Source organism: Cygnus atratus, chromosome 5 (assembly GCF_013377495.2).
Source record: "Cygnus atratus isolate AKBS03 ecotype Queensland, Australia chromosome 5, CAtr_DNAZoo_HiC_assembly, whole genome shotgun sequence".
In the NCBI taxonomy this organism is placed as follows: Eukaryota; Metazoa; Chordata; class Aves; order Anseriformes; family Anatidae; genus Cygnus; species Cygnus atratus.
The window spans coordinates 21,579,449-21,591,719 of NC_066366.1; the positions used below are offsets into that span (position 1 = coordinate 21,579,449).

Consider the following 12,271-nt stretch of genomic DNA (forward strand, 5'->3'; position numbering starts at 1 on the left):
ACGATGAGAGGAAGTAAGAAAGATTTAGCCAGAGTTCTCTTCGTTGCAACAAGTGAAAGGACAAGAAGACAACGGCACAAATTGAAGTACAGATAATTCCACATAACCAAAGAAAGACTTCAAATTGCAAGGGAGACTGAACACTGAAACAAATTGTCCAGAGAGGTTGTAGAGTCGTGCTCCCTGGAGATACTGAACACCAACCTAAGCAAGCTGCTCCAGATGATGCTGCTTTGAGCAGGGATATTGGACTAGGTCTCCGTAAGTCCCCTCCAGCTTCAGCTATCCTCTCTACCCTAACTTGGCCTTACTTGCTTTATAGTAATAGACAGAAATTATAAGACGGTATGACTGTGTGTGTGAGATCCATTTACTATACCAACATAATTTCTGTCATATCAGAAAATGAACGTATACGAAAACAAGAACTTCAGTATGGTGGTTGCACTTTTTTAACTTTGTACTTCAGATTTTTTCAGTGCTTCTGTTACAACTAACTAGTTTTATGTTGCCTTGTGTCCAAAAGTGTTTTGTAACTAAACTATCTTTTAGTCAAAAAGCACTAGAAATAGTTGTAAATGTGTGTATCTCCCAAGTTCATAAACAGCAAACTACTGTGGAAATGGAAGGTTTCAAAGAGTTGGTGCACGCATAATACAGATTCTAAAGCTGAGTTGGGAAATTTGCACAATAAAGATGGTTTGATTACTCAAACCTCACTTAAACAGTTATCTTGCAAAGCATTTAATTTATACACAGCATGAAAATTATATACACGTTTAAGAGCTTTGCTGGATCAGGGTATACCAGATGTTCTGTAAAGTGAAGATCAGCTGTTATTGCTTTTTTACACTGTTTTACCTCGATGTCATTGATGTCTAACATCTCAATGTGTCACTTCAGAATGTAGAGAACATGCTGTGATTGTGAAATATTAACTCTTTGTTTTAATATCTAGGATCATGTACAGAGAAATGAAGGATTCTGATAAAGAGAAGGAAAATGGAAAAATGGTAAGACTTGCTTTTATGCCTTTGTGTATGTTGTTACGGCTGTTTAAACAAAAGCAAAACGAGAATTATTGCAGTTTTTGAAAAGCTACATTAAAAAAACTAACAGTTTTCAATTAGCTAAAGGATATGAGTGAGTGTATTTGTTAATGCACGTTTCCTTGAAGTATGTAATGCATGTGAAATCTTTAAGACTTTACAATCAGGAAAAACCAACGTTTGTTGGTTCCTGTTGTAGGGTTGCTGGTCAGTAGAGCATGTGGAGCAGTACCTTGGCACAGATGAATTACCAAAGAATGACTTGATAACCTACCTGCAGAAGAATGCAGACTCAGCTTTCCTGCGCCACTGGAAATTAACTGGCACTAATAAAAGTATTAGGAAAAACAGAAATTGTTCCCAGCTCATAGCTGCATACAAGGTATATGTCTGCATCCAAGTTGTTGTTTTTTTTTTTTAATTATTATGTTTGGCTGTGTGCTTTTATTTTTGCAGCTTTAAAGATGCTTGCAAAGGGGCAGGGGGGAAAGGGTATAATGTAGATAGGAAACTTGAAAGTTCTCAGTATCAAGTTTAGTTTTTACTGTTTTTTTAATGTTAAATATAGTGTTAGTGCCATTTGAATCATGATTTGAGCTATCTACAATTGAACTAAGTGTTCAGGTTAAACACAGTAACCATTCTGATTTTTCAAATCATTGACTTGGAGCACATAGTCATAAGGACTGTAACACGCAGTTTTCATTTATAACATTTTTTTTTTCTCCCACAGGATTTTTGTGAACATGGATCAAAATCTGGATTAAGCCAGGGGGCCATTTCTACTCTTCAAAATTCTGATATCCTTAGTTTGGCAAAGGAGCAACCTCAGGCAAAAGCTGGCAGTGGGCAGAACTCCTGTGGAGTAGAAGATGTTCTGCAGTTACTTCGCATTTTGTATATAGTTGCCAGTGACCCTTACACAGCACGAACTGCTCAAGAAGGTATGTACGTTATATAGCAGAGTTCCTTAAATGTTCTAATGAACACAAAGTAAGGGAAAACATTTTCTCTTCATTTCAGAAGGAGATGAGCATCCTCAGTTTAACTTTCCACCAGATGAATTCACAAGCAAAAAAATTACTACAAAGATTCTGCAGCAGATTGAGGTATCGTATTATGCATAGTCTATATACATAATATTGTTTTTAAGACTCTTCCTTACTTTGTTTGGAATTATTAGCTTTTTTGCCATTTTGACTTTTGAATTGTTTCATACAGTATACATTGATGTCTGTAGTGTATGTATGTGTCTGCTTGCTGATGTAACAAATGCAACTAACTGTATTAGAGATCACAAGGATTCCTATGTTTATAGATTCAGATAGAGCTTTAAAAAAGAAAACTTGTTATTTGTATCAGTCAGATGCACTAAAAAAGAAAGATTAAAGAGGTAGTTCTTCAGTAGGTAGGTTTTTTCTTCAGGTAGTAGGGTTTTTTTTAATAGGTTTTCTTTAATAAAGATTTAAAGATAAAGATCCTCAACTTACTCAGTTCTTCTTTGTGTGCTCTTTGAGGTTCTTTAGTTACAGTTAAGGTCCCCTAATTGTTCATTAAAAAAAAAAAAGTTCAGATTTTGATGTTCTTTTGAAGGCTGTTTAGACACAGAAATATCTTTGTAGGAGTAATTTCTGTAGTATTTTTTGTTACACTTGTATTTTAGAAAAGACTGGTAATATTTCCCTATAGATTATCTTTATTACCAGTGAGTTTCTTTTGGTGTTTTCCAGTATTGAAGAGGTATTTAATCACTTTTGGGCAAAATTCAGAAGTAATTATCTCCAGATAAAGATATACCCATAGCTTTAGTATGTATCCCAGGGATTTAGTACAGCTCTTAATGTATGTGCCAAAGCATACTGTGTCCACTCTCAAGTCCTAGAAACTTGGTGAACTTCTTGTTCAGAGCATTTGAAAGAAAAAAAAAAGTGGTGATTGCTGAGAAGGAAGAAACTTGCTCAAATACAGGTGAAAACCTGGCATGGGCATATTGGGTGTCTATTTACGTAGTTACAAACTTGTTAGGACAACCTGAGTGTAATGTTAGAAACACTTTTTATTTTTGTTCTTTCTTGTTTTAAAATACAGGAACCCTTGGCACTAGCAAGTGGAGCTTTGCCAGACTGGTGCGAGCAGCTAACAAGCAAGTGTCCTTTCTTAATTCCATTTGAAACCAGACAGTTGTACTTCACATGCACAGCATTTGGAGCATCAAGGTAAACAGAAACAAAAACAGGAAAAAAACACCTGTCAGATTGCTTTTTTTAAATACCTTTTTGAATTAGTAATTCACAGGAGGACGTTATTGGAACAAGATTCCAAATATGAAGCATTGTAGGTAGCTAGGAAAAAAGGGAAGATGCTGGGAAACTTCAGAACTTTTGGGCACTTGAAACATTTCTTGTTCATTGTGTTAGAAGTTAATGATGAGTAGCAGCCTGTCTTCTGTTTGATATTCTCCAGGCCATTTCCTTTGAAGAAGTTTAATTTTTTAGCTTCTTAACTGAAGACTTGATTGTGTGCCTCTAGCTAGGTGGCTGTATCAGGCAATAGATAATTCAACTGGGTTGCCGTCTATTACATAATGTACTAAGAAACAAAAACAAAAAAGCTTTCTTAATAACTGAATTGTTTTATGAAAATATACACCAAAGCACATATCTTTTATTTTTTTAATTTTGTACAGTGGTTTGATGATTATTTGTTTTGATTCATTTATTTTTACTTAGCTTAGTCAGATAAAACAACCAACAGATGGTAGATTATTGCTGCATAGATGACAATACGTATGAGAATTTTGAACTTTGCTTTCATGTAAGTACTTGTTGTGGTTTAGCCCGGCTGGCAGCCAAACACCACACAGCCGTTCGCTCACCCTCCCCCCTCCCTCTCCGGGATGGGGGAGAGAAACGGGAAAGTGAAGCCTGTGAGTTGAGATAAGGACAGTTTATTAAGACAGGGAAAATAATAACAATAATAATAATAATAATAGTAATAATGTGTACAAAGTGATGCACAATGCAATTGCTCACCACCCGTTGACCGATGCCCAGCCTATCCCCGAGCAGCCTGCCCCCCACCCCGGCTAGCCACCCCTATATATTGTTCAGCATGACGCCAGATGGTATGGAATACCCCTTTGGCCAGTTTGGGTCAGCTGTCCTGGGTCTGTCCCCTCCCAGCTCCTGCTGCACCCCCAGCCTGCTCGCTAGCAGGACAGAGCGAGAAGCTGAAAAGTCCTTGGCTTGGTGTAAGCATTGCTCTACAACAATTAAAACATCAGCATGTTATCAGCGCTCTTCTCATCCTAATCCAAAACATAGCACCCTGCCAGCTACTAGGAGGAAAATTAACTCTGTCCTACCTGAAACCAGGACAGTACTGTTACTAGAGGCAGCTGTTCTTGCTTGATCGATATGGGTCTTTTGGAGGGGGACAAAGCACCCCCACAATCCCTTTAACACTAGTAACTTGGTGGATTTTTTTTAAGTTGACTTTTTTCTTTTATACTGTTACCTATTTATTATAACTTAGTGTTATTTTATATGTGAATGACTGTACTTCACCTTTGGTTCTATGTTTCTTTAAGTATGCAAGTAAGTAAATTTTGCTGTAAAACTGGTAGACATCCAAGTTTTAAACATCTGTTTTGTGTTGTGTTTTATTTTTCTAGAGCGATTGTATGGCTACAGAACAGACGTGAAGCCACTGTTGAAAGGACAAGGACCACAAGCACAGTGCGACGTGATGATCCAGGAGAATTCAGAGTTGGACGCCTGAAGCATGAAAGAGTGAAAGTTCCGCGAGGTGATTCCCTGATGGAATGGGCAGAAAATGTCATGCAGATTCATGCAGACAGAAAATCTGTTCTAGAGGTAAAGAATATCTGCCTAGCAGAGTGAGGTTAGATAGCTATTTCTAATGTGCTGGCCAGTATATGGAATTTCCTGTTGCATAACCAACGCTGATCATTTCATTAGAATTTTCTTTTATTATTAATATTCCTTATGTTTTTTTATAGGTTGAATTTTTAGGGGAGGAAGGAACAGGCCTGGGTCCTACCTTGGAATTTTATGCATTGGTAGCAGCAGAATTTCAGCGGACAGATTTGGGAGCTTGGCTTTGTGACGATGATTTTCCAGATGATGAGTCTCGGCAGGTATATAAAGTTTGCATTTTAAACTGTTAGTGCACAAAACTTCTGTAAAAGAAAAAATGAGCTAGATAGGCAAGATCACATGGTCAGTCCCACAATAAGGGAAGATCACATGGTCAGTGAACAGCTGCTCTCCATGGTCAAGAATGACCACAATGTTCCACAGCTGTCTTTCTCACCTGTTTTCTTTTTAATATAGAAGTACAGTATAATAAATTAAACAGCACAGAGGTAAAATTAATTCACCCTTAACATTGTTATCTTTTTTTTTTTCTCCTGTCTCTTAAATCAGGTTGATATTGGTGGTGGATTAAAACCCCCTGGCTACTATGTACAGCGATCGTGTGGACTCTTCACAGCACCATTCCCACAAGACAGTGATGAACTTGAAAGAATAACAAAACTCTTTCATTTCCTTGGAATTTTCTTGGCTAAATGCATTCAGGACAATAGACTTGTGGATTTACCCATTTCTAAGCCTTTTTTTAAACTCATGTGTATGGGAGACATTAAAAGTAACATGAGTAAGTTGATATATGAATCACGGGGTGACAGAGACTTGCACTGTACTGAAAGTCAGTCAGAGGCTTCCACGGAAGAAGGGCATGATTCCTTGTCAGTAGGCAGTCTGGAAGAAGACTCCAAATCGGAATTTATTCTTGATCCACCAAAACCTAAACCTCCTGCGTGGTTTAATGGAATTTTAACATGGGAAGACTTTGAATTAATAAATCCACATAGAGCTAGGTTTCTAAAAGAAATTAAGGACCTTGCAATTAAAAGGCGTCAAATTTTAAGCAACAAAAGTCTGTCAGAAGATGAAAAAAACACAAAACTACAGGAATTAATGCTGAAGAACCCATCAGGTTCTGGACCCCCACTTAGCATAGAAGATTTAGGGTAAGAATTTTCATATTTATAAATATGCAAACGGCATTGTATTAGATGCAAATGTTACCAATGTTACCACATTTAATTAAAAATGAGGATTTCTTTGTTTTAAATAGTATTGTTGGGGGAAAGGTGCAATCATTAGAGGTGCAGCAAAATCCAGCTTGCGCTCTGTAGGTATATTCTTGTTCCATAGTTTGAGGGTTTTTCCTTCTTATTCATTTTTTTTTTTTTTTATTATTTCAACTTAAGTGTGGCTGCACTGTGATGTCATTATGGCTCTGTAGAAACACGCAAATACCTGTGAAGATCTTTACAAATATGTGAATCAGTAGGTTTGTTATTGCAACTGTTGAAATTTATTAAGTCTTTTGAGGAGCTTTTAAAGCGGACAGATTTAGAAATTTGGGCAATTCTTCTGAAATTTGGGATTGTGTTAATAGACATACGGTGCAGTGTTTGTAGCCGATGTTAAACAGAAGATTTGCTAAAGGTCAGTAAATGTTAAAGAAACAAAAAAATACCTGTGTGAACATGGGTAGGGATGTTATCTTTTGTAGTTTTGAATTATTTCTTTTGAAACTCTGGTTCTTTTACTGTTTATAGGTTATTCATTAAAATCATCTTGTGCCACAGGAATTGTGTAGTTAGGGTTCAGTAGTTGCTTATGGCCTTGCTGACTTACGGGTGACATGAGAGAGAGAATGCAAGTAGCACTGTTGAAGGGCCTAAATGTCTAGTATGTTAAGTGGCTCTGTAACTGTTAGTGTCGGGAATTTAAATAAAGGGTTCTTTGAGACTACTTCAACAGTTTAATTCAGTTCACGGTTTTGAAGCTGATCAACGATGCCAAACTAACATGTTTTTGATAGTATTCAAAACCAAATAAGCAGTGGGTGAATACACACATGCATATCATAGACAGGAACCACTGTTTGCATAGTCCTTTACTAATTGTAGTTTTTTACTGTGGTGTGACTATTCAGATATGTACTAAATGATCCGCAAACAGTGTTTTGAAATAGAGGGGAAGGGAAGATGGCAGTTCATAAATGTGGTGTATTTGCAAAAGCAGTAGCAAACTTGCTTCCAGTTAGTAACTGTCTTTCTGTTTTGAAGTTTAAATTTTCAGTTTTGCCCTTCGTCCAAAGTATATGGGTTTACAGCTGTGGATCTCAAACCAGGTGGTGAAGATGAGGTAAGGAAAGAACCTACCTTCAGAAATCTCAGCAGTAATTCTAATGCAGAATGAAGTCTTACAGTATTTGTATGTTGTTTTTGCAGACTGTCACAATGGATAATGCAGAGGAGTATGTAGATCTCATGTTTGACTTCTGCATGCATACTGGTATACAGAAACAGATGGAGGCATTCCGAGGTAATTTTAATTATGGCAGAATATATATGTGTGTATTTAGGTGGAATTAGTGGTGTTCTGGGTATCCTGGTTTAAAGTAGTAGCTTAGAACGGCTTTCAAACACAAACTTTTAAATTAAGGATGTAGCAGGTAAGAGATTCATAACACTGCATTAATCATGCCATTGTTAACCTTGAAGAGATTCTTTGTTCGTTAAGAAACTGTTGGTTGATTCTGATTTGATTTAAGTACAATTGAAATGGTTATGTTATTTTTATAAACATTCTTTTGACTTGCACGAATAACTGTATCTTGTATAAATTAAAGATGGCTTCAATAGAGTCTTCCCAATGGAGAAGCTGAGTTCCTTCAGCCACGAAGAAGTTCAGATGATTCTTTGTGGAAATCAGTCGCCTTCTTGGGCAGCAGAGGATATCATCAATTATACGGAACCTAAGCTGGGATATACACGAGACAGGTAATTATATTCTAAGTGATTTTAAAATAGTAGCTAAAAGGTGCATGATGTGAGAAAATGTCCAGAATGTTTCTTAGATGGAAAAAGCCAAATTGCTCTTCAGCCAGTATCAACCCCAACTAAGTGCCTAAACCGATATGAAATAATTGTATACATTACAACAGACAGAAGGTACTTAGGGTCTTTGTGATGAGAGGATTTAAAAAAAAAATGGAAGTATTAAAATGTCAAAAACTAGTGGAAGGGCAGCTAACTCACACAAGCTGCTAAAAAGTAGCGCTTCAGGGTTTTGACTTCTGTCTGTGGTGGTGGTTACAACTTCATTTGGGTATTCTTGATATTAGTCCTTTTTCTTATTTCTTTCTCTTCAAGTGTAGTTAAAACAGAAAATGTACTATGGGCAAAAAATATACTTGTGATTGCCTATTGGGAAGTGGTCTTGGTAGTTTAGGTTTGTTTTTTTTTTCTGCTGCTTGTCATGTTTGGTAGCTAGCTGTAAACTACAAATTACTTTTGGAACTGTGTTAGTGTAAGTATGAGGTGAAGGATCATAGTCAGTCCAAGATGCTGTGCAGAGGGATTCTTCTACTGACCCTGCCCTGCATACAAAGATGCAGCTGACATGTGGTTCCTGATACCTGAGGGCATGTTGCGGCAAGCAGTGCTTCCTTCATATGTACCCTGTCCTCCTGCTTTATTCCTTGGGCTGGTATAGATGAAAGCAGTGGTATCTGGAGGATTCTGTGAAGTTCTGTTCTAGTCTGTTACATTTTCCTTATTTTTCTGCATGATGGTCTTCAGCAGGATAGAAATGAAATTATACATAAATGGAAGTGGCTTTATACTGTGGAAGTGGTGCATGAAAGGTCTTAAGATTAGTCAGTGAGAGTCGTCTTAGAAAAGGTCTGAGTTCTGTCTACTTCTCTAATGCTTCTTACAGAAAATACCCAAATAACACTTCAGGATAAGTATGAAGAAAATTTACCTACCTATGTTTTTCTGTGTAATATTCAGCAAGGAGATTAAAGAAGTATTTTTACATGCTTTGTGGTGGTTCTGTTCTTAACTTACTGCTGAACAGGCACTGGAGTCTTACAGTGACTCCTTAGACTTCACTAAAGATGCTTTACAAAAAAAAGCAACTTATCATGGAATTGCCATCTTAACTGATTTTTTTAATTTATTTTAAGCCCCGGATTCCTTCGATTTGTGAGAGTTCTGTGTGGTATGTCTTCAGATGAAAGAAAGGCTTTCCTCCAGTTCACCACTGGTTGCTCAACACTCCCACCAGGAGGACTGGCAAACCTACATCCCCGGCTCACCGTCGTACGCAAGGTATGGGTTCTGCAGGTTACCTCTCAAACCAACTATTCTGGCTTTTGAATGTAGCCCTTGCTACATTAAGAAAAAATATTATTTTTCTTTTCTAATTCGTATCACTATGCTAAGCTTTCAGTACTAGCTTCTGTGTCGGGTCTGTTCTATGACATCACAGTTGATGAGTTTTCATATACGTAAAAAAGATAAATTTTTAAGTTGGTCTGTAGCTTTCCTGATGCCACTGTTTTGTGGCTTGTTGGTGTTACATACGTGGTAGATGTCATAAATTTAAAGGACCTTAAGCTTTTAACTTCTAAAAGAAGTGTTGTGAACAACTGCAGTATCAATTGTTGTTTCTTTTTCTCAGGTTGATGCTACAGATGCAAGTTATCCATCTGTGAATACGTGTGTGCATTACCTGAAGTTGCCTGAGTATTCTTCTGAGGAGATCATGAGAGAGCGTCTGCTAGCTGCTACCATGGAGAAAGGCTTCCATCTCAACTGAGCTGCTGACTGCAATACGGGACACGAGAAAGTGTTTTTTGATACTAGCGAAGCCTCTTGTGTTTGTGTGCAAAAAATGATCTCCACGCTGTGCTCTGACGAGACTTGCCTTTTTTCACCTGTGAGGCTTTAGGAACATGTGGAATAAGTTTGTTAGCTGCTAATGACAAAACAAATCCTTGTAACTACACAGCCAGCAAGAAATTGGCACAGAACACTGTGTGATGCTTCAAGGGCTTGCACAACTGGAAATTAAGGTGGTTCTGTTTGACTGTTCCAAAGAACAGATCATCAGATTTTCAGTGTTCACTGATACAAATTTCTAACAGTGTATTTGTGTAAAGTTTGTCATTTAATACCTTGTACACTACAGTTGCCGTCACTGATCCCTGTTTTGCTGGCTTTAAGCTAACTGGTCAGAAACTTGCTTCATTAAAACTTAGAGTTAATGGGCATCTCCAGCTTTTTCTTTTTTAATGGTGCCTGCACTATTGGAGTATTTTAGTGGGTTTTTGCATATAATCATGCACAACCTTTTTTTTTTCTTTCAAGTGGGAATATATTTTGATTTCTCAAATGCCCTGCTATAAAGATCAAATCCTTAAGTGTGTTTGTGCAGCTCAACAATAAAGCTATTAAATAAAACACTGGTTCCTAGTGCAAGGCACACTTAAAGCAAGTTTTACTTTTGGTTGTATTTTCTTTGTATATTATAAACATTTATTTAACTTGTTGCAGTTTGAAGTTTAAAAACAACAAAACACCCGATGTGTAAGCTCAACAGTAATCATTAAAATGTTTGCAACATATAAAGTTGTCTCCTCTGAATAATTCATTAATATTTATGTTATTAAGACTATGTATGTGTTCTGAACAGTGTCTCTCACTTTTTTCAAGATTTAAAAGAATTACATGGCAATAATTGATCTCTCTAACTCGCCTCCGTACTCAACTCTCTTCAAAATTACTTGGTGCAACTTCTTAAGAAGTAGTCTGGCAGTGATAACCTTGCACGTGGCAGATTTTGGTGCTTGTGCTTTTCAGAGGGTCCACGTGGCCTGAGGTTTTAATTCTTAGTTACATTGGAGTGAAAACTGGGTCACACATTGCAGCTGATTCAGCCTTACTTGAGATGCATTGCCTGTCTTGGGTTTGTCATGTGGTGGGATATTTATTGGTGGAAAATGGCTCATGGTAAGACAAAGCAAGTAAGATTTTAATGTATATGTGTCTTTAAAGATATTTAAGTAGTTGTTTTCCAAAAAAAAAAGGCAAAAATAGTATTTTAGTTGAATCTATGTGGCAAGCTTTGTTCTGTGCCAGTTCTCTTTGGTAATAGCTTTTGCTTGGACCGCGGCTGGGGAGAGGCTTGCCAAAAGAGTCTGCCTCAAACACAAATCGGGCAGATGCCAGATTTCTTTTCATAGCCTGGTATTTATAGGACTTTACAGGCATCTTCGCTGAAATTTTCCACAATGCATAATTGAAAGGGAGTCTCCATTCCCCGCACTCCTGTGACTGTTGTGCTTCAGCCCAACGGTTGCATAAATGTAGCATCTGCTCCAGATCTGGCCTTAACTTCTGCTACATGTGGTGTTATTTTAAAGCTACCTCATCCAGAAAAGCTGGTTACAAGTATAAGCACCCCAGGTGGTTTGGAGGCAGAGTGCTCTGACTCCAGCCCAACCTGCGGTCAGCAACAGTGGAAGAGAGGGAAGTGGCCTGAGGAATGGGTGTTAGAATTAGGTTTTCATGGACCTGATGAACCTGGCAGGCTTTCTCCTCCAATTAGAGAGTTCTTTAGTGGTGGATTGTGGGTTTTCTGCTTTCATTGTGAAATATTTTCATTGTCGATTAAAGGAAATAGTCTTGTAATGTGTTTTTGTATGTATTTAACTGTTCAGTATTGTCCTGTGTTGGGAAGGAAAGTCGCAGTTATTTGCATTGTCAACCTGCTGAGATACAGGTCTGATGGATTCTAGACTGTGGTCAGTTGGCACTTTGTTATTTGTGATCAGAGATCGGCATATTTAATGTCCTCGATTGGAAGTCTGAGGTTGTCTGCTAATTCACAAGAAATGCCTACACTTGATGGTGTCTTCAGTTCAAAAAGTTGGGATGCCGCTCACTTTTCAGGACACCAAGGTTTCCTGGCTGGCAGGAAGAGAAGTGGGAGATTGGAAGCTGTAGAGTATTCTTCCACACCACACTTCACTCGGTACTTGTTACGCTCTGGTTTCTAGATGCAATTTAGGTGTGACTGTTAGCGTGCTTTCAAACATAATGCCCGTACAATACATGCTCTTTCGAGGTCAAGTTATGCCGAGCGTTGGAGCTTATGAAGGAGGAGCCAGGTACCTTCATTCTAGAAAGGTAAATGAAAGTAGTTTCAGATTGCTAACTCTTCAGTGATTTAAGGAATGTAACACATGGAGATGAAACAGTGTTTTGTATGCCTTGTGAATAAAAGTTGTTGCAGCTATGTCCTCCTACTACAGAAGGAAGACTTGATTTG

The 12,271-nt window shown here is 37.7% G+C and overlaps 1 protein-coding gene across 12 annotated transcripts in view; it reads left to right on the top strand.

The window, feature by feature from the left end:
* The window catches only part of HECTD1 (HECT domain E3 ubiquitin protein ligase 1), a 64,207-nt gene extending 52,147 nt beyond the window's left edge, over positions 1–12,060 (top strand). For 5 of the 12 annotated variants that reach the window (XM_035552069.2, XM_035552078.2, XM_035552068.2 and 2 more), the window contains 13 exons: positions 959–1,013; positions 1,249–1,431; positions 1,783–1,993; positions 2,073–2,158; positions 3,138–3,265; positions 4,723–4,924; positions 5,071–5,208; positions 5,498–6,105; positions 7,216–7,294; positions 7,381–7,474; positions 7,782–7,932; positions 9,123–9,267; positions 9,620–12,060. In XM_035552069.2, coding sequence (XP_035407962.1) covers positions 959–1,013; positions 1,249–1,431; positions 1,783–1,993; positions 2,073–2,158; positions 3,138–3,265; positions 4,723–4,924; positions 5,071–5,208; positions 5,498–6,105; positions 7,216–7,294; positions 7,381–7,474; positions 7,782–7,932; positions 9,123–9,267; positions 9,620–9,757 — 2,218 coding nt within the window. In that variant the 3' untranslated portion in view covers positions 9,758–12,060. The remainder of the gene's footprint in view (positions 1–958; positions 1,014–1,248; positions 1,432–1,782; positions 1,994–2,072; positions 2,159–3,137; positions 3,266–4,722; positions 4,925–5,070; positions 5,209–5,497; positions 6,106–7,215; positions 7,295–7,380; positions 7,475–7,781; positions 7,933–9,122; positions 9,268–9,619) is intronic. The other 7 variants (XM_035552072.2, XM_035552071.2, XM_035552079.2 and 4 more) reach the window with 2 other exon arrangements.
* The last annotated feature ends 211 nt before the right edge of the window (positions 12,061–12,271 follow it).